Raw genomic sequence first — 22,858 nt, 5'->3', positions numbered from 1 at the left:
CCCGCCTAATTCATGCCATGCATTAACCGTGGTTTGAACCGTATCAAACTCCCCTTTCTCGAACACTGTATGTGTGTTAACAATCATGGACTTAAGGGGTATTGGGTGCACTGCGCCAGCCTCGACCGCCACGTGAGGAATGTAAGCAGAGTCATGCTGCCAATAATGCGCAAAGTGGGCTTGCGCGCACAGATAATACAAGTAAAAGTCGGGAGCTGTAAAACCACCCTGCTCATAAGGGAGCGTAAGCGTTTCCCACGTAATGCGAGGCTTTTTACCCCCCCCCCCCCACGCCAGAGTAATTAAAAGGGACATGTCAAATGTACCGGAATATTTAAAAATAGATACAGAAAGCGAGGGAGTAATACCATTTTCATTAACGCTATAATGTCGGCAAAGGAGAGGGGCAGCTTAATCCAGCGGGTGACCTATTCCTCAAGTCGCGTAATGGTTGTTCTGTAGTTAGCTCGGAGACTACCACCTGAGGGTCACGATGCAGCCATATGCCCAAATATTTTACGCTATCGGTACACCAAACCAAGGGAAAATCTAGGTCAATGGGAGAGGTGCAATCCGTAAGAGGCAATATCATGGATGTGGACCAATTTATTCCTAGCACAAAGAACCATTCAAACCGAACGTATTCTCGGAGGAGGGAAGCAAGATGAAGGGCAAGCTCACGCACATACAGCAGCACGTCATCAGTGTACATAGAGACGGCCAAAGGGCATTGGAAGAACCGCATGGGCGCATGAGAGTAACGCTGGCACAAGATACATGTCAAAGGCTCAAGAATAAGCGTAAATAATCAGGGGGAGTGCGGGCAGCCCTGTCGCGTACCACGATGAATATGGAACAAGTGAGATAAGTCACCATTAACCCTCACTTGCGCTGTAGGGGAATTATAGAGCAGTTTGATCCAATTGGTAAAGGAGAAAGGCACCCCCATACGATCTAAAATGGCACGCATGTAGGACCAGGAGATTGAATCAAACGCTTTGGCGGCGTCAAGGAGTACCACCACCGCCGGCAACGTGGGCTCCAGGACAAGCATAACCGCGAAAAGCGTCCTTAGATTATGGGAGGTGGAGCGGGTAGGCACAAAACCAGACTGATCCGACAAAACCATAACCGGAAGAAGCAGCTGCAATCTAGTAGCCAAAACCTTAGCCAAGATTTTAACATCTGTATTGATTCGGGATAATGGCCAGTAGGATTCACACCTGTCCGATGGTTTGCCAGGCTTGAGAAGCGTGACCACCAACGTTTCACGTAGCGTTGGAGGTATTCATTGAGACTCATAAGCTTCCTCAAAGACCTGATGTAAACAGGGGGCAAGAATTTCGATATATGTTTTATAAAATTCGACTGGTAACCCGTCAGTGCCAGCCGATTTACCATTGGAAAGGGATTTAATAGTGTCTTGAATTTCACCTAAGGTGATGGGATGCATTAAAAACTCCAGTTGCCCCCAAGAAAGCAACACTAGTGCTATATCATCCAAGCATTGTTGCAATTCAGCTTCATCAGCAGTTGGGCGATAAGCATACATGTCTTCATAGTAATTAGCGAACGCTCGTAAAAAATTAGAGGTGTCATGATGAGTGACTTCATCAACTGTGATCGAGCTAACAGTGTAAGATCCACCCCTAGGTTCCATAATACGAGCAGCTAGTGCCCTTCCAGGTCTGCCACCCTCCCCATAGTACCGGGCCCTACCCCTCCGGGACATATGACGTACCTCTTGGTCAGCTAATTCATTATATCCTGCCACTTTTTCTTAAATAAGTTCAAGCACAGCTGGGGAGTCCTCGTACTGCTGCTCCAACCCCCTTAGGTTACGCTCCAGCGCAGACATGGTGCCTCTGAGCGATCGAAGAACCCCCGCTTAGAGACTAATACATACCCCATGATTAGTCTCCTTGAAGGCCTCCCATAGTGTCCCCACAGTGTCAACCGAGCCAGTATTATGTGTGAAATAGTCAGCAATGGCCTCTCGATCACCCTCGCAAAACACCAGGTCCAACAAGTGGGGGGGGGGGCTGGAGCCGCCACTGGAAAGGTGGGGGTATAATCCGGCATTGCCATGCAAAAATGCAAAGGGGGAGTGATCCAATAGTGTTCTGGCAGGTGCTCGATCCGCACTGTCCAATCATGTGCATCACGAGTCATCAACCAGAAATCTATGCGGAACCAGGCATGCTGGGCATAGGAGTGGCAGGTACCTTCTTTTTTACTAGGATGACGCAGCCACCAGCCATCAACCCTCCCCACCTCTCCAAACATGGGAAGAATAACTTTAAACACAAACTTCTCTGTCAGCATCCTGAAACCCTATTTGCCGACCACCACAACAGCCTCAACTCCTCCATCACCACCAACTATATCTTCTTCTCCAAGCGCCCTTCTAAATGGAAAAGCCTATTTCTACAGCACCTCCCTATCACCACCTCCCGCAAGATCCCATACGGTCTGAAACTCTCCACCACCCCACCTGCCGCCTTCATGGGAGAAGTAGACATTTCCATCTTCAAGTCTGGAAACATTCTCATCCAAGCCTCCGATCTCCACCTATACACCTTGGAACTCCACTTTCATGCACTTTCTCAACTCCTTTTACAACCCGCGAACGCTCCCCTATCACCCCATCCACCCCGCGATCCTTCACCTCTCTCCTTCACCTCTCTCCTCTTCCCCTGCCCCCATGTCTCCTCTCTCTAACTCACCCAAACCCGGGGTCCATCTCTATCCATGGTCTCTCCCACCCCCCTCCCCTTCCCACGATCTCACCGTCTGCACCCCATCTGTATTCTTGATTCCCAACCTCTTCAGTCCACTAGTGCCACTAACTCCCCCACTACCCCTAATGCCCATTCCCCCCCAGCCCTACTTTCCCCCTAACAAACCCACCCAATCTTGAACCCAACCTCCTCTCCTACCCCCGCCTCTCCCCTCCCCATACTAATAATGCAGTTTCTTCTACACCCCCATTTCCCTCTGAATTCCTCCTCACCCCACCCTATGATTAATTTCTCCCTCACCCTCCCCACTTAACATCCCCCCTCAGCCCCTTTCTACTTCCCACGTCCCCCCTCCGATTCCTCCCTCCCACACTCCCCTGTTCTCCCATGCAACACAGAAGACTCCAGAAACGCCACCCCCCGATCTCCCTGTCCTGTTCTCCAAACCCACCACCCAACCTGAACGCCTCACCCCCGTCTATCTCCTGTGCCCCTGCTTTACCCAACCTGAATGCCTCATCCCCGTCTATCTCCTGTGACCCCGCTCTTCCCAACGATGACCATAACCCTCATCACAACCCTTCCCCAGGCTATCCCCCGGCCTCCCTTCTATCTCAGACCCTTAGACCACTCCTACCCCTCAAACTTCATTACCCCACTTTACTCCCCACTTCTTACCCAATCACTCCTTAATGTTGAACTTCTCCTATCATCCCTTGCCATTGAACTCACCTCCCTTAGAACTGATGTCGCTCTCCTCACCAAAGCACACTCCTTGGTTCAGACCCACACATCTATACCCTCACAATACACCATCCCCTCTTCTATACACTCCAACATCCCTCCCCTCAACCCCCCTATTAATTGCCCACATGGCATGGTTGCCAACCCCGACACTGTTGCCAACACTGACACTCCTCCTGGCGCTGCTACCAATACAGACATTCACCCCTGCCCACCCCTCCCCTTGAATGGCTCTACCCTATCTGAACCCGCTGAAATTACAAAAACCACCCCTCCCTTCTATGCCATCACGCCCCCACCTTCACAACTTGACACCTGCACGACAGCCCTAGAAGTTAACTCTCTTACAAGCTCTCTCATCTGCCCATCTTCATCCTTTACCTCCACTCCCCTTAACCTTCAGTCCACTATCCCAGTTCTCGTTGGTACAAGCAGATTTCCCCTACGTCCAGCGTCTCCTTGACCCCCCCTGTCCGCCCTCCCAAATGCCCAGCACCACCCCCTCTCGTGCTTGCTGATTAACTGCCGATCCGCCATGTATGTATGTTCAGTTTTGTTATCTTGAACATGAAGATGGATTGTGAACTATTTACATCATTACTATATACATCAAGAGTTATAAGATATGTACGTTTTCCAACTCTTTTTATTCGAAAAGATTCGTGTGAGAATACAAGTTTGGCTAAGAGAAAAATATGTTTTCATCAAATGAGAGATTTTTCTGAAGTATAAAAAAGAGGCAATGCACTGTTAATTTTATGTCATTTAAAAATATTGTTTTATTTTGTCTAGAAAAAGTGGCTGAATATTCATCTGTCCTGATGAAGACAAAAGACCTTGTCGAAACGCGTTGACACACACAGCCCTATTCTTCATAACCAGAGACTTAAAAATAAGGAACAAAACTTTTTTAAATTAAATTGCTATGATTTCATAAGATGTGTTGAAAGAGAGGTCACACAAGGAATCAATAGTTTTTATCGCTTATATTGTGTATACAAATCGATATGTTTTTATTGGAATTAAAATCATCTTTGTTGATATCATTTCAGTCCATTGCACGATTTTTATTATTAATATTTATACAATTTATATAATATGCTTTTCTGATTAGCCTTTTTCTTGTACTGTAAGTCTGCCTGGGTATATACCCTTACATAAAAATTGTTTTCCCTGACCCAGGAGTCCTATCTCTATCAGGGGGTCCTTGATACCGACAAAATATTACCCACGGTTTATCCGTGTGGGACTCTCTCTTTTTATCTATTTTTTCCTTGCTGCTGTTGGAAACTATATCCTTATTGATTTCTTTTTAAATGATATCACATATCTATTTGTTAATTGATTAGATTTTTGGCGTAACATTTTCTCGGCACTTTTCAGAACTATACTTAGAATAAAATGTCTAACCTCCAAACTTTTGGTTTCTCGGATGAGGAATTTGCTACTCTAGTAGGAACTAATGTAGACTTTGGTACTAACCAAACAGGTAATCCACAAAACAACAGTGACTACAATAAATTATTAAATCTACGGAAGAAATTAGTTAGAGTAGAAGCCCATGGGGAATTTATGTTGAACTATCTTAAAGATGGCATAATCCCTATGGGTCTGAGGATTCGGACTATCCCAGGCCTTTTTGTAGACATTAAAGCCTTTTTGATAAAATGGAGCATGATCGCGAGCCAATGCTCGAGAGACCTTATGATTCTGATCATTTCCACGTCAAAAGAATTAGCTGCTGATATAAAAAAAGAAATAGAGGACCTTGAAGATAAATTGAAAAAATCTACAACCTTAGAAGAGGCAGAGAAACATTTAGAAACAATAAAAAAAGACATATTATCATTTTCTGATTATTTAAAAAAAAAGGAAGGAAGATAAATTCGTGAAAGATAAAAGATTTTATTCTGTGGAGAAAACATACCCCTATATTGTAGAAGGTTTCTTTAGAGCCGATTTACAACCTGGAACAAATACTCATACCTTTCAACATAGAATCAACAACTTCTCCAATTCCTCAGCCTCAGACCCAGATTCAGAGGGAGAAAGTAATATGGGATATCAGGATGATAGACCCTTTAACCCCAGAAATGGCCAAAGAAATAGTCGTCAACCTTTTTTAGGCCACCGGGGGGGGAGAGGACGCCGTCAGAGAGTCAGGTTTCAGAACCATACGAGAGGCAACTATCAAACCAACCAATATGCCCAAGAACCTCAACAATATCTAGAGACGAGAAACAAACAATATTGGAGGAACGGGATGTAATCCCAATATTTAATCTATCCTCCTACACTCTTGAACCCCCGGATTTGTCTCTTCTAACAAAGGGCCTATCTTTCGTCCCACATGCAAAAGTAAATATTTTTTAACTCTACCGTGATATCCATTCCTTCTTGAGAAAAATTAGGCTAAAGAAGTTCTTCCAACAAAATGACCCTATGGATCTAGACAATATAAGTAATAACATCGTAGCTCTACCATCCACTTTCACTCCGTCTTTACATCAAGTAGGCCCTGAAGTAGCGATTTTTGAGAAGGTTGTCCTCAAACGGCTAGATCAGGCCCTCAGATTTATTCCAAAACCCAGATACAACATCTCAAAGGAGGAACATGATTCCCTTGAAAAGTTAAAGAACAATGACACAATCGTATTTAAGAGCAGCGATAAAGGTGGAGGAATAGTCCTGGTTGACCGTACCACCTATGAGGACAACATGATCAAAATGTTAAGCGATTCCACTTTCTATAAGAGAATTAAAACTAATCCAACAGACAGAATAGTGAAAACTATAAATAGATTAACCATAAAAGCAGCAAACGAAGGAATAATAAATAAAAAAGAATTTGAATTCTTAAACAAATCAGACAGGAAGGTATCTTGCATATATGGACTACCCAAAATCCATAAAGACCAGAAAAATCCACCATATCGACCAATTGTTTCTACAATTGGGACACCCCTGGAAGCTGTCTCGAAATACTTGGATCAGGTTTTACGCCCTTATATCTCCTTATCGCAATCTTATGTGAAAGATACTGGTGACATAATTGCGAAGGTGGAAAATTTAGCATATAATGAAAATAATGACATCTTAGTGACCCTTGATATCGAGTCACTGTATAGTAATATACCCCAGGCAGAAGCAATTGAGGCCACAATGTGGTTCATCGATCTACATAAGATCCCCTGTTCCAAGCCATTCATTAAAGATTGTTTGACCTTAGTCCTAAAAGAAAACTTTTTCGAATTCGGTGAAGACCTATTCCTACAAGTTAAAGGCGTAAGCATGGGGGCCTCAATGGCCCAGTCAATAGCTAATATCTACATGATCCTGTTCGAAAGTAAATTCATCTTCAATGAGGTGGCACCTTTCTTCGAGTCTGTTTCCCATTGGTATCGATACATAGACGATATCTTTTTTGTGTGGACTGATGGGGAACAGACTCTGAAGGAGTTCCTTCTTTGGTTAAATTTGACAGATGAAAACTTACGTTTTACTGCGCATATCAACAAATCCAAAGTTGAATTTTTAGATATAAACATAAAGAACAAAGATGGTGCCCTAGAAGTGGATTTGTATACGAAGCCCACTGCTCGGAATACCCTCCTACATTTTAAAAGTTATCATCCACGTTGTCAGAAAGACAGTATCCCCTTCTCTCAATTTTTGAGAGTAAGGCGGAACTGTACAAACATAAAAGACTTTGACATCCAAGCAGAGATTATGAAGTCTAAATTTATTCAAAGGGGATACCCACATCGTTTAGTTAGAGGGGCGTACAAGAGAGCCCGCTTCTACGATCGGGATACCCTGTTACAATCTCAAAAACAAAAAGCTGACCCAAAATTAGTTTGTATAACTAAACATTCGACTATGGATTCCACAGTTAGACAAATAATAAACTCAAATTGGCACCTTTTAAATGCGTTAGATAATCAACAAAAATGACCGAAACCTATGTTTGCCCACAGGCGAAATAAAAACCTAAAGGACCAAATAGTTCATTCCCGCCATAAGGGCAACACAGGAAGTATTCCTTTTATTCAAAAATCATTTGATGGGACAAATGCAATCAAAGGCACTTCACGCTGTGGATCGTGTCAATCTTGTGACACCATCCTGACTGGTGAAAAAATGCAGTTTAATAAGACAACGATCAAAGCAAAAGATTTCTGGACTTGTAATACAAGGAATGTTATTTATTTGATTACATGCCCCTGCAACCTAGGATATGTAGGTGAGACATCTCGTATGATAAAAACCAGGCTGACCGAGCATAGGTCAGCTATTAAACACAGAAAATCTCAGCACCACTGGTAAACCATTTTATGCAATATAAACACAAACCAGAAGAACTGAAATGGCGCATTCTGGAGAAGATCCATCTACAAAAAAACCAAGGAGGTGACGAGATACGCAAAAAAAAAAAGGTTTTTTGGATCTTCACCCTTGGGACATTTGACCATGGGTTGAACCAAGACCTACCCTGGGAAAATGCAATAATATAGTACCAACACCAAATTAATCATGACTTTGCTTGTACAAATCATGACTTTGCTGTACAAATAGTAACGATAACATAATGACAAATTGCCTTTATTTGAAGATCTGTTTTATATTTATTTTAAATAACGATACTGATACCTAATCCGTAACTGTTTGTGCAAAATACCGCCTGGAATATGGGCGGAGTCCACTCCAGAGACCGATACCCAACCCGTAACCACTTAAACAAGAATATCACTTTAAAATGTGGGTGGAGCTTATTCAAGAAATAAATAGCAGTAGAGAAAGGACTCCGCGTAATTCTCCTTTTCTACACAACCCACCGAGGGAAGCAGAGACGCTTCGAGCTCCTTGAATGCTACAACGGTAAGAGCCCAACAAAACTCCGCACGTACTTCGCATTATTTAAATTGAACTTTGCGAAGCTTTCCTCCACGTGTTTAAAAGCCCTATTCTTAATATACCATTTTGTTTCCTCGTATACTTATTACATCTAGCGGTGGTTGTGCTTTAAACGAACATTCGATTTGAACAGCGCCATCTTAACTACGAAGGTGGAGAGAAGGGAGGGAGAAAAGAAAAAAAGAAAAAAAGCGCGAAGAGTCGGCAGTAATTCTGATCCCTTCAGCAAGCGATATCTAGGTATATAAAAAAACTTAAGCTTTAAACAAGAAAAAGTATATAATATCTTGAAAAAGAACTTCTATCGACAATATAGTTTAACTTTGTATTTTAGAACTGACCAGAGATTGTATGCCTATAACGGAGGCAATTTCCAGATAAAGCCCGTTTACACCCAACACCTGATCTTGACACGACTCATCACCCGACATTGCTGTTCTCCTGTCCGTTTTCTTTGGAAATCATCACTGGATACGGGTAAATAATAGAGAAGGGAAGCAATTTTAAGCTTTCGTAAGCCCAGAATATCAATCGGTACCTATTTATGTATTCTCTCTATTTAAACAGACGACCAGCTCTAACAATTACAATGCATTGTGTGGACGAGAATGTCGGAGAGTGCTTGACGTTTCCCTTTTCTCTAAAATCTTTTTTTTAAAAATAGCCGATGAGAAATAGATGCAGGTAGAAGTAAGATGGAAGCAGTGAACATTGTTAAAACAGGTAAGAAGATGCACCTACAGAATCGCTAATGATAAAATAGGAAAACTCAATAAACGTTTTAAGAAAAGTGTTTGAGTCGTTATAGAAAGTAACAGACCGTAATTCTTTTTTTAAAATAGATATCACATACCTATTCCAGATATAAAAAGGAAAGGTGCCTTACTCCCTCCATCAACTCCGAACAACTGTTTCAAACTTTGTTTTAGGTAAGAATAATAGTAAACAAAAGTTTATAATGACAAGTTAAGGAAAGTCTCTTTCATCGTCTCGTTGATTAAAATGTATCTTCTCCTGACCCCTAGATCCAGAAAGAATAAATAGTAAAAAAAATTCAAGTTGTCTCTTGCATAAAATGTCTTGCTAAAACTTTTTTTCTGGAAAATAAGCATTTCAAAGTTGAAACATAGCTTGTTAGTGAAATCTTATTTTATAGGCCGGTCAACACAAAAAGAATCTAGAAAATTCTGGATGAATCCAAGAGAAACTGAAAATAAAATGCTTTCTTTTAATGCAGTATAAACGTTATGAATACGGATATAGATATCCTGTTCATACAAAAACGCCAAAATGTTACGCCAACTATTTATTTTGACATCTACATGTATGTATGTTCAGTTTTGTTATCTTGAACATGAAGATGGATTGTGAACTATTTACATCATTACTATATACATCAAGAGTTATAAGATATGTACGTTTTCCAACTCTTTTTATTCGAAAAGATTCGTGTGAGAATACAAGTTTGGCTAAGAGAAAAATATGTTTTCATCAAATGAAAGATTTTTCTGAAGTATAAAAAAGAGGCAATGCACTGTTAATTTTATGCCATTTAAAAATATTGTTTTATTTTGTCTAGAAAAAGTGGCTGAATATTCATCTGTCCTGATGAAGACAAAAGACCTTGTCGAAACGCGTTGACACACACAGCCCTATTCTTCATAACCAGAGACTTAAAAATAAGGAACAAAACTTTTTTTAATTAAATTGCTATGATTTCATAAGATGTGTTAAAAGAGAGGTCACACAAGGAATCAATAGTTTTTATCGCTTATATTGTGTATACAAATCTATATGTTTTTATTGGAATTAAAATCATCTTTGTTGATATCATTTCAGTCCATTGCACGATTTTTATTATTAATATTTATACAATTTATATAATATGCTTTTCTGATTAGCCTTTTTCTTGTACTGTAAGTCTGCCTGGGTATATACCCTTACATAAACATTGTTTTCCCTGACCCAGGAGTCCTATCTCTATCAGGGGGTCCTTGATACCGACAAAAAATTGCTCCAGTCTGGACCAACATCATCAATTCATCTCTTTCCACGGGATGTGTTCCCGCTTCCCTTTAGCTAGGCCAAATCTCACCCATCGTCAAAAATACTTCCACTGACCCTAACGACCTTAACAACCTACGTCCCATCTCTAACCTACCTTTCCTCTCAAAAGCCCTGGAATAATGTGTCCTGACCCAACTTGATAACCATATCACCTCATTCAATCTCCTAGACATATTCCAATCTGGTTTCAGAAAAGGATGCAGTACTGAAACAGCCATGCTCAATATTACAGATGACATCCATCGCTCCTTAGACAAAGGTGAATCCTCTCTACTAATCCTCCTTGACCTCTCGGCTGCCTTTGATACTGTCCATCATCCCACCCTTCTTAACACCCTCGAAGTTCACTTCGGTCTCGAGGGCACCGTACTCAAATGGTTCTCCTCATTCCTTCAAAATAGATCCCAACAAATTAAGCTCAGCCACTGCCTCTCCAAGCCCCAACCTGTCTCACTTGGTGTTCCGCAAGGCTCCATCCTCTCCCCTTCCTTATTTAACCTATTCATGGAACCTCTCACCCTCATCCTTAAACAAGCTAAAATATGCTACCACCTCTATGCGGATGACACCCAGCTATACTACAGGATTAAATCTCACAATGGCATCCTTCACCTCAACGAGATCCTGATTAAAATCCAAGCCTGGTTCCATCTTAATCATCTCAAACTAAACCCCCAAAAAACTGAAATCATTCTTTTCACGCCTAAAAACAACTCCCTCACCATTCACCTCTGGATCAAGGATATTACAGCTCTCAATTGCCCCCTCTCCCCCTCGAATACTGTCAAATCCCTAGGCATCAGCATTAACCATAACATGAATCTCATCCCACACATCAAAAATGCCGCCAAGGGTGCCCTATTCACCCTCCACCACCTCAAAAAACTCAAACCTTTCATACCAGCAGACGACTTTAAAACCGCTGTTCAATCGCTTGTCCTTTCCCGTATTGACTATGGTAACGCCACACTCGCTGGCACCCTTAAAGCCCACCTAGCACCACTCAAATCTGTCCTCAACCTTGCCGCCAGACTTATCTCCGATTGTAAAAAATTCTACCACATCTCTCCGGTCCTAAAAAACCTCAATTTACTCCCAATAGAAGGTAGATCCACCTACAAGTTTGCATGTATCACGCACAAAGTCCTTCACCTAAACACCCCCCTCCTACCTGGCTGAGAATCTGCAAAAAGCTGGATGCTCCAGGTCCCTGAGGAGCACCAACTCCCTTGTCCTAATCCCTCCCAGACTCAAGCACAAAAAAAACCAATCTCGTGCTTTTTCTGGGAACGCCCCCACGATCTGGAACTCTCCCCAAAGATCTTCGATGCAACCCCTACTACCCTCTCTTCAAAAAAAGACTGAAAATACTCCTTCACAACAAATATTGGGGAACCTAACCTCACTGATGTCTGACTCTCTACACTCCTTGCTCCCTGATTCTTGCCTCCTCCTCAACCCCTTCCCCGCCTCTCATTCTGCCTCTCCCCTTTTCTTCACTCCCTTCTCCCTCTGAACTTCAACACCCCCACCCCCTATTGATCTCATTCGCCCCTAAACACCCAGCACATTCTATTACCCTATTTTATGTAACTCATGTTTTAATGCACATTGTTTTACTTTATTGTAATTGTTTACCTATCTTGTAAAGCGCTCTGATACCCCCGGGTCCAGTAGCGCTATATAAAACTTTGGAAATAAATAAATGAAAATAAATAAATAAGCCCCAAAGTCAACATACCATCCTGCAGTGCAATGGCCGCCCTCTTGGGAGGTAAGTCCGTCATAGACACTCTGTCCATATGAGGATCCAACGCCACATTAAAATCGCCCCCACAAAGAAGAGTGGAAGGGGGCAGCTTATAAAGTTTCCCCCACAGAGTGTCGTAAAAGACGGCGTATTCGATGTTAGGACCATACACATTAACTAGCACCATAGACCTCTCATATAGCGCCCCCTGGACTATTATAGATCTCCCACCATCATCCTCTTCTACAGAGAGTGGCATAAAGGGGGTACCTTTTCAAATCCGGATTATCACCCCCGCGCGTAAGATGAATATGAAGCAGCTAGCTTCACCCCAGCCCATCTTGTAGCTATTGCAGTCACCGCCTGTTTAGTAAGATGTGTCTCCTGTGGGAAAGCAATTTGAATATGGTGTCGATCTAGATAGGAGAGCACCTGGCAGACTTTCCTTGGATTGTTGAGCCCCCTTACATTCGAGCTAAGCCAGGATAACGTCTTGTTTTTGGGATCAGTCATGTCCCATCCATGAAACACACATATCTATCATAGTGTCTAGAAAGTGTCCCCAACATTGCCACGCCATAACCTCCACATATTGCCCATGTACAATCCACAACATATTGATCCCCAACATCCCATCCCACCCACTCCAGCAGTATAAGCCATGCCGCTGATAATCCCATGCGAAACATAGACAAAAGAACCCCAAAACACGTTGCATAGTCAGTAATGTCTTCAAGGAGGATCTCCAATCTAAAAACAATGCAACAAAGACACCGAAATGTGCCATGACAGAAAAGACAACCTTGTGGGGATTTCCCATGTAGAGAAACGCTAGTGGCCACTGGCACCCTGCAATAAACAGGGTGGGCCAAGACTCGAAATGCTAGGATAATCAAAACATAACTCTTGAGCAACATTGTGGCCCCGTATAGTTTAACAAGCAAGAAGGACCTCCAGCCACCAACAAAGGCCCGCCAAACAGAACATTTCAATCTGCAAATGCAATGCTCAAAATGAAAACATGGTATTCAGAATAGGACTAAGTATGGGTGAATTTTGCGAATTCGCGATTCGCGAATTTGCGTATTTACGAATTCTTTTTTGTGTTCGAAAGGGTTTCTGCCAGTTTGCGAGGGTTTTTTACCAGTTCGCAAATGCGAACTTACTTGTTGGGTCGCGACCATGTTGTTTCTACGTCTGGTTCATCACAGCACCCTCTGTTTCACCACTGCCACCCTCTGGTTCACCACTGCCACCCTCTGGTTCACCCATGCCACCTCTGGTTCATCACTGCCACCCTCTGGTTCATCACTGTAGATTATGGGAGGAAAAGCACACCTGCCCTGCCTCAACTGACATGAATTAATTTGGGGCTGATTAATGTGTCACTGAATTTGAGCTGGCACCTGCTTCCTTAGCTGTAAGTGCTTCCTGATTAATGATGAGCTTGAACTTTTGCACCTGCTAAGTGCTTTCAGTTTTGCAAAATTTGTTGGCACACCTGCCCTGCCTCAACTGACATGAATGAATTAGGGGCTGATTAATGTGTCACTGAATTTGAACTTCCAGTCTGGCACCTGCTTCCTTATCTATAATTGCTTTCTGTTGCAGTGTAATTTTTTTTAACAGGACCTTTGTGGCATACTTGTAGCTATTCTCTGAGCCTGCTGTGAGGGTCACAGCAGGGTCATAGAATAGTTGCAAGTAGGCAACTGAACTCTGGAGGGGCCCCTCAGGAAGCACTACAGGGAATGGTTACTAATGATGAGCTTGAACTTTTGCACCTGCTGAGTGGAATCGTTTTTCTGCAATTTCGCGCGATTCGCGGGGCGCGAATTTGTGCAAGATCGAATTCAGAAGCCGCAAATTCGTGCGAATATGCAAATTGTTTTTTTGCGGCGTGTTAGTTTGCGTGTTATTTTGCGTTTTCGCGAGCCCCTTGTAGCGCAACAACGCGAAGTTACCCTAGCGGTCGTACATGGGCGTGGCCATCTTGTTTGCGTGACGTATTTCCGTTTCCGGGCGCTATGTGTAATCTCGCGAAGTGTGCGGCTCGCTAGTACAGGTTCACGTGTGATCGCGTGGGAAATCTCGCGCGAACTTACCCACGCGGTCGTGAACGGGCGCGGCCATCTTGTTTTTAATTCATTGCTATGGTTCTGGGCATCCTTTCTGTATCCTCTCTCAATCTCTGCCATCCTTTGCTTGTTTGAATTTTTTTTTTAATCTATTTTACTTATCTATCCCTCTATTTTTCTAGCTCTATATTTTTGTGTTTTCTGCTACTTTTGGTTAATTTTAAACTACTTTTTTTAAACTCTTTTCTTTTCTTCTTCCCTATTCTATTTCTTATTTCTTATTTACCTTCCTTTCTGCCCAGACCATGGTAAAGGGAGCCGGGAAGCAGCCCGAGAAGGGGAAGGGTCCCGCACCCCGTGCCCGGCTCCCGCACCCCGTGCCCGGCTCCCGTGCAGGCGTTTGAGGGGGGAGCTAGTGATGCCACGGGAGATCTTTCACGCGGAGGAGGTGGCCGCACTAGTGTACTATGTACAGCGTCACCTCCCCAGGACCATCGCGGAAGGTGGCAAGATCGCAAGCGGCTACGGGCCCCGGGAGCGGTGGGAGAAGGTGTGCCGGGCCATGTATGAACACTCTCGGGACCGGCGCACCTACAACCAGGCCACCCACCGTTGGACGGATCTCCTGGACCGGGAACGCGACCTGCTCGACCTGCTCAGCGTCAAGATCCCCGGGCTTGTTGAGTAGTAGTAGCTATTTCATCACTACTCTGTTTTCTCCTGCTCTGTGTGTTATTATATTGCAAATTTTTGTTTTTTACCAAGAGCAATAATGCTGCCGATTACATTGTAGGTAAATTATATTTCAAAATCTTCTGTGCATTTCAGGTGCACTGCTCTCCTTCTCAGTAGCGTTGCTACTATGCTTATTTGTTTTCGATTTTGTGTTCATTTCATTGGCCTGAGAAATGATGTATGAGTGTAGTTTACAGAACTGCGTAATGCTGGACACTAAGGGGCAGATTTGTAATTACCGGCGCATCCCTGCAAAGTAGCAGGGATGCACCAGTAATTGTGCGCCACGCCACCCCCACCCATGGTGAGCCGTATTTAAAATGCGGCGCACCATGGGCCCAAAACGTCACCGAAGCATTATGAATCTGTGCCGTAAAGGCGGCACATTGCTGGCGCTGCGTCGCAACGATGGCGCAGCTCCAGCAATGCTCGGGGGTGCCCTATCTCCCCAATGCTGCGTCAAGCTGTACGTCTGCTTCAAGCAGGCGCAGGGTTTGAGTGACGCATCATTGTCCTAAAAGTGACTGATTGAAATCTTGTAGATTTACCTCAACCACTTTTAGGATGCGTTCCTGCGCAGGAATGCCCTCCTTTGCCCCTTGATGGCGCGGGGCTTTACAACGTGATGCATCTCCCATATGCGTCACGTTGTTAATATACGCCGCACCATGGCGCCTCTTTCACAAAAGTCACGCAACAACGGAGCAAAAGAGCCCAAGGGGCTTGTAAATCTGCCCCTACTGACTCAAGTCCAGTCCTTCCTTTGTACACCTAGCAATAAGAAACAAGCATTTGCAATGCAATAGGTCTCGCATTAGGAAAGTTTGAGCTATTGGTATTGTAAATGACAAATATTTTATTTATGTGTTGGTTTTGAAAACAGCGAAATGAATAGCTTTGTCATTTACAATGCCAATAATTTTAACTTTCGCAAATGTGACACCTATAGCATTTGTAATGCAATATGTGTTGTATTTACGTGACTTAGATGTATTGATATTATAAATAACAATGGCTTTTTAAAAAAAATTATTAATACTTAAATTATTAAAACTTAAAAACCTACCACTGTCCTCCCCTCTGCGCCACGTCACCTCAAAGCAGCGCCAGTCCGAGGAACACCATTAAACTAGGTGAGAACCTGGCACGAGTCGCACATTGGACAAGGGACGTGTTGCCAACTCAGTGGGTTAAGTGCCTGTTTCTGAGATCTGTGTATAATTTGTAGGTCACTGGTTCCGGTCCCAGTAGAATGGTAGAGTGGATTGACATGCGAGACATACAAACAAACCAACAGTCACACAATCTTGTTTTAATAAATCTGCTGCTGGGCGTAGGGTGCACATTACAGGTGCCAGGTTCCAATGCTAATAAAATAGCTCGCTGGGTTTGGGTACCTGTCATATGGGTGTATGCATCTTTAACTGCGATACACAAGTCAATCATATCTCAAGGTGTAATGCATCTTGAACTCCGATACATACACAAATCAGATATCCCTGGGTGCAAGGCACCATCAACTGTGATACGCACACCAATAAGATATCTCAGGGCATAATGCAACTTTAACTGAAATAATAAGAATAATTCACATTTGTAAAGCGCACAATCACTCGTAAGGGGCTCAAGGCGCTGGGGGCCGTCGGGAAGATTAAGCAAGAGTCACATGGTGCTGGGCTAATCTGCCGCCGTGCCGGGGATCGAACCGTGATCCCAAGATTCCGGAGTCAGTCGCCCTAGCCGCGGCGCCACACCTCTAACACACACCAATCAGATATCTCAGGGTATAATGCATCTTCAACTGCGATACACACGCCAATGAGATATCTCAAAGTGCAAGGCATCATTAACTGTGATACACACGCCAATAAAATATCCCAGGGAATAATGCACCTTCAATAGAGATGGTTTCTTTCCTGGTCACGGGTTGGAGTCACAGTGGGACAGCGTTTGACTTTTCAGAGGTCCATACGACGTCTGCCTGGTTAACAAACCATGTTCTACACTCAAATATTTCTAAATATTTTTTCACCGAAATTGACCATCTCTGACGACCCAACAGGGGTTACAAGCCAAAGAATCCATCCCGTACTAGCTTTCGCACCTAATGCACCTTCTCCGTATCCATCAGAATAATTATCTCTTTCAGGCAGATAGGCGATCCCCGAAAATGCACCTTCTACAGAAATAACTATTTTCTCACGGCTCTTATTCCTCTGATGTTATCTGAAAATCTGGTAATCTGCTTTAAAAATGACCGTGTGAACCTTTAAAGACTATTTAAACAACTAGTTAGCAAAAATGTAAACTCTTGTAAAGCCTTTTAAAAAGGTCTGGGGCATGAAATATTCTTTGAAATAGAAACCTATTAACCAGCGAGCTTTTACTTGTTAATTGTACCCATACGACTAGGTTATCATTGTTGTAAACTGCATTAAAATGCTGGAAACGTTGTGAAGCACTAGGGCGCTCCTCTGGCTTTGTTAAAGCAAATATAAAACATTAAGCATTTAAAGTGTTGCACACTAGCACAGTCTGTTAGTTACACCTCGATGAAATAGCACATATCAGCAGTAACAAGTGCTCCGTGAAAAGATCAGCAGTGCATTGGAAAACCACAATTAAAATAAGGGTCCAGGCTGTTCCTATTCGCAACAAGTTTAGAAATAAACCCAGCGTGGTCTGGTCTCCACATGTCTGCTCCCGTGCGAAACGCGGAAAGCACATTTCAGAAGCCTGCTCGCCCACGCAGACGCATGCACCGCTAATCACACCCGAAAAGGCTGTCAGCTTGCATCGTCAGTCTTGTGGCGAGTCTGCGGCTGCAGATACACAAAGGCCTGTTTGGACAGCCCCAGCCAGACACTCAATGGCTTTCAAAACTGCGGCTTCCCAAAGTCTGCACTGGGGGACGACTGACTGGGCACGGAGGGCTCGTGTTTATCTGGAGCCTGTGCGCCCACGCCCATCCTCCCCTCGAGGGGGCAGCACGCCTCTGCGGATAACCATTGTATACACTGGGCCTTTAGTGTGGGTGCGAGCAAAAGAGATTCGACGCACCTCAGTGGTGCTCAGTTAACGTGTATCACACATACAAAACCGGTGGCCTGGGCACTGGCAGTTCAGCTCACTGAGCTGCCTCACCCTCTGCCACGAGACACAAGGGGCGCTTTTACACCTCTGCTGTGCGTAGAAAGGATGGCCGGGGTTCATTAAAGGCATGCCATGCGAAAGAGTGGCGTTTAAAGCTGCGTTGGCTTCACCTCGCTATCCAGGGCACCGCATACACAATACTTCACAGGGGTGAGGCGCGATTACAGAATGAAGGTGTCATCAGGTCACAAAATGCACAAAGGCTCAAAACTTCAAGTGAAGCAGAACAAAACAGGAGGAAAAAAACTCCGACTTGAACAAAAACAGTACTAACAAGTAATGCGTTCAGTAGACGAGAACAAACAAAAAGTCTAAATATTTCATTTCACTTCAATTCCACATTTAAATTTAGAAAAGTGCTGTAAGAAAGGTTAGAACATACTTAAGGAAATTCTCGCTGCGCTAACTGCAATTAATTTTATACAAATGAGTTGACAAACAAAACAACAAGTTGTGCTATCCAAAGAGCACGTTTTTTTAAAGTTTTCGTCACAAACCTTCCACAAATCTTTTCCATCTATCACCCCTCCTCCTCTACACACTCTCTCTTCACATTTCTGCTTAAAGGTACAAGACAGGAGCTTAGCGCCTCCTTACCCAGATAGCGTCGCATGTCTAGGAGGAGCTGCGGCGGTCCACTGTTGAGCTGGAAGAAAAGCGAGCCCAGGCAGAAGAGCAGTAGGGTTCCCATGCAGAAGCCATAATCCCGGAGCGAGAACTGCAGGCACGCCGCGGAGAGCCAGCCCTTCCTGGCTGCCCCGTGCTGCTGGTGCCGCTGCTGGTGGTGGTGGTGCGGGGCATGTTCCTTGTGGTTACTGCTGCTGCCTCCGCCGCTTTTACTGCTCGAGTTGCTGCTCTTCATTATATCTCGTCCTGGCACAGACCGGCAGGAAGAGGGCATCGATCCGCCTGCGAAAGCACAGAGCCCCCGTCCTGCTCATTGGAAAAGTTGGGCAGGCTGGTTCTTAGGAGACTTTCGTGCCCATGGTCCGCGCGCCAGGGCTCTCGGCTCGCCCCTGCAGCCTCTCACCAACAGGCTGGGCGGAAGTCAGGCAGCCCTCCTCGAGACAGAGGCGGGGCCTGACCAGAAGCAGGAAGTCGAGCGCGACCGGAGCTTCCCAGGAGGCAGGCTGCAATGGCTGGCGCAAGGCTCCGGAGCAGAGAGAGAAGAGCCCTGCGTGCAGTGGCGTCCGCCCGGGAAGCCAAGGAGCGGAGTGCCAGTGTCCCTGTGCCCATTAACGCCGGAGGGAGCAGCCCCGGAGCGGGACCTGGCGGGGCACGTTGTCTCCCCGTAAGAGTCCTGCAGAGGCGAAGTCCTGGTGAGTGGGGCTCCGTGCTTGCGTTTCTGGGGACAGGAGGTACTCGGGGCATGTTAAGGGCTGCGGGGGCCATGGTATTTGGAGTCCCCAGTGTGGGACTCCAACGATAGTGCCGGCATCGCTCCAGAGCCCACGAGGCTCCCCAGGGGCACTGGCTCGAAAGCGAAACTGACGACGCACACAGCAAGTAGCTAGGAGTGCGCTCCCGCGGTGAAAACTGGAAACGAAAGCGCGTGGCACATTGCTGTCCTCATTCCCAAATACGGGCAACATTAGTTGTCTTGCTGACAGCTTTCAATGCTTTCGCATTGAAAGCTAGGTCAGCTCGACCTAAAAATAGTGGTGGTGGATTGATAGTTTGAGTATTTTAATGACTGGTTAATGTAGTAGGAAACTTTTTAGTGTTGTCACTGATCTGCAATCACGATGGAGTTTGTCTGTCACCTCGCGTGCTTTGGACTGCTGCCTGCCAGTCCTAGGCGAACCTTTTTGGTAGTTTGTTTAGTGAGTTACATAGCTTTCCAAGTCGACGGTCCGCAAATCAAGCAATACTAATATCGTAGTAGACCACATGAGATAGGTCAATATATCCCGTGGAATAGTTGTCTATTTGCTATTTCGCCAAAATATTTTGTTATTGTTCTTTTTAAATGTTTGATTTGGTTGACAACAATAATCCATGTTTTCGGGTCTTTCTTTCTTTCATGTTGTACATCAGCTCCCCCCAGGGGCAAGAGGAGGAGGTGGTACCGGCTGCTGCTGCTGTAGAAGGCCAGGATCAGTCAGGGGAGGGCTCCTTTGCTGGCCCCGGTAGGTTTTCATTTTAATATAGAGTACCTATTTTTTCCTAACGTTCCTCATTCGATTTTTTTCTAAATCGTCTTTGATCTTCTTGTAGACTGTATCTAAATTCTTATCCTGCCTCTACTATGACTCCCGGTGGTATTACTAGATTATTCTTATTAGTCTGTCTGTGTAGCTAACTAAGATTGCACAGTTGGCAAAAGGTGTTAAACAAAACTCCCATTCTAGTCAGCAATAGCTTTATGCACTGAGTGCAGTCCTCCGGGATTGTCCATAATGTCTTTTCAAGTCTTCTAAATGTTTATGCTTTGACAATTCCCAACAATAAAATGTGAATGACCACCAAGAAAGAATAAGATACTACTTTACTTTTGGTTTGGATAGGAGGACAATCCATACTACTACTGTTGCAGGGACAAATCTGCACAAACAGAACTATGGACACTAAATAGTGCATTGTTTATCAATTATAATAGGCGCAGGTAGACTTTCCACATACCTCAGTGATAACAGACTTTGAAGAACCCCCAATCTCCTTACTGACTAGAGAGTGTGGCAGAGTCATTTAGCTCCCGAATTCATCGATGATTGATCCCCAATGATGATTATCCAACGCCGGACAAGAGTACGGAGTCAGGGTCCAGAAGTGTCAGAGGCACGGACTCATGCTTGCAAATTGCAAAACCTTTTGCTCAGTCACTCTTGACCAAAAACCACAGTCTATTTAAGTTTAAAAGCTTTATTAAAAGTAAAAACATTTATTAAAATCAAGTTTGTCATAAAACATAAACGGTTGATTAAAAATGGAAAAGTGCTTAGTGATTTATTTCACACATTTATTGTGGGCGAGCCGAACCCTCACCTGGTTTGAACTTTAATTTTTCTTTTTGGTGCTGAATCGTTGGTCACTCCGTCCTAGTGATGATGATCTGATCTTGCTCTTGTTCTTAGAAGTGAAGCTTCTGTCTGTTATGAGAAAAATGGTGCGTGTTAAAAAGCAAGCATTCATTAGTTGTTCCAAAAAGTGCAGCAAGACAACACCCTTCCCTGGAAAAAGGGATATTTTTTAATTTAGAGTAGACAGTCACAAATTATTAGATTGGTTTCTGTATTCACATTTCTTCATTCCTAGACAAAATACTAGTGAGTGGTGTATGTCTATGAAATCTAACATTCTTAAATGTACTTTGTAGGTGGAACATCTGGTGCCGGGGCCAGCGCGGTGGTGAAGGAGGACACTTCTGGGGAGGAGGCGGTGCAAGTGCCGGAGGAATCTGCTGTGAGGGTTGCCAAGGTAGTGGCGGGCAGTGGTAAGCTCTAATATTCCTTACTTATTGAGATTGCAGACTGCAGAGTGTGCTCTCTGCACGGGTGTAGTATATATGTTGTACAGTTAAGTTACTATACTGTTAAGAAGACTTTCAAATTTAGAACAAAGTTTTATCAACCAGGTAGTAGCCTCCTCTAAATTTACTTCAACTCAGCTGTGATTTTTTTTTCGAGAATCCAAATCAGATCTGAGATGAACTTGATGGATGGGATGAACGAAAAGCGAAAGAAGGGTGTAAGTAAGTGTGGAAGGACGAGCAAGTTAAAAGTAATAATGACTGACAAAGAAGAATGATACGTGTTTCATTGGTGCCCGAGGTGGCTGGGAAGGAATATGATGCATGGCTGGGTGAAGGATGAAGCAAGGATGGGTGGAAGGAGAACAGCCTGGGTGGGTGAAACAGAAACTGTATGTGTGCGCAATATATCCTTTGGTTGAAATTCAAATGCAAGTCAAGCACGGATGTATGGCTTGCGGTTTCCCAAATAAAATTAAAAGGTTGTTTTCCCGTGAGAAAACGTAAGGTTTGTCCAGATGAGAGACATGAAGAAGAATGATTGACATATAGTTTGAATGGATGGATGCCTGGATCTTGGTACTATCTGACTCTTAGATAGCATATGTGTATCTAGAGAGAGTAGACGGTCACTGGATGAACTAAGTGTTACTTTGAAGAGCATGTAACACCGCACCCGCACGTCCGTTCCAGTGTAGGAAAGGCAAGGAAAAGAAGTTTAAATTTTGTCCGAATACTACCATGAATATTAGCAGTAGTTTGTATTGCAAGCACAGCATATATCCGGCTATTACGATGGCCACTCACTACCTCTGTTAATAAGTTTAGTAGAACTCGGTCATTCATGTGTGGCTGTATCACTGTTCACTCAATAAAAAGCAAAGCACCTAAAGTCATCCCATATGTAAGCAAATACATACCATGTGCAGTGATAGATAATCAGATTATTTATCTTCTTCATTTTCCTTTTCTAGTATTCATTGCCACTGTAGGGTGAAAGTTAAATTAATTAAGCAGTAGCCCTTGTAACAGAGTATTCTCAGTGCCACCTGTAATAGAAAAGTAAGAGCATCACCACCTGCATGTACTGGACCGGTACAGTAACGCAAGTCTGTCTCACTCATCATGGCGGGCATCTGTTTTTCTCGTGTGCAAGTTGACTGCGCTGGCATTATGCCGGCTTGCAGAAGTTAACGTACCAATTTTG

The 22,858-nt window shown here is 43.9% G+C and overlaps 2 protein-coding genes across 3 annotated transcripts in view; both read left to right on the top strand.

The window, feature by feature from the left end:
* Nucleotides 1-4,467, top strand: part of LOC144754367 (uncharacterized) — a 110,251-nt gene extending 105,784 nt beyond the window's left edge. For both annotated transcript variants that reach the window (XM_078642065.1, XM_078642064.1), the window contains exon 4: nt 4,278-4,467. In XM_078642065.1, the coding sequence (XP_078498191.1) occupies nt 4,278-4,339 (62 nt within the window). In that variant the 3' untranslated portion in view covers nt 4,340-4,467. The remainder of the gene's footprint in view (nt 1-4,277) is intronic.
* Nucleotides 4,468-4,610: 143 nt separating this feature from the next.
* On the top strand, nt 4,611-10,164 carry LOC144754363 (uncharacterized). Its single transcript, XM_078642054.1, has 2 exons — nt 4,611-9,122; nt 9,242-10,164. Exon 1 carries the CDS (start codon nt 5,928-5,930, stop codon nt 7,437-7,439), a length of 1,512 nt encoding a protein of 503 aa, XP_078498180.1. The 5' UTR covers nt 4,611-5,927; the 3' UTR covers nt 7,440-9,122; nt 9,242-10,164.
* The last annotated feature ends 12,694 nt before the right edge of the window (nt 10,165-22,858 follow it).

This window comes from Lissotriton helveticus, chromosome 5_1 (assembly GCF_964261635.1).
Source record: "Lissotriton helveticus chromosome 5_1, aLisHel1.1, whole genome shotgun sequence".
Taxonomy (NCBI): domain Eukaryota; kingdom Metazoa; phylum Chordata; class Amphibia; order Caudata; family Salamandridae; genus Lissotriton; species Lissotriton helveticus.
This window is presented reverse-complemented; position numbering and strand designations above follow the sequence as displayed.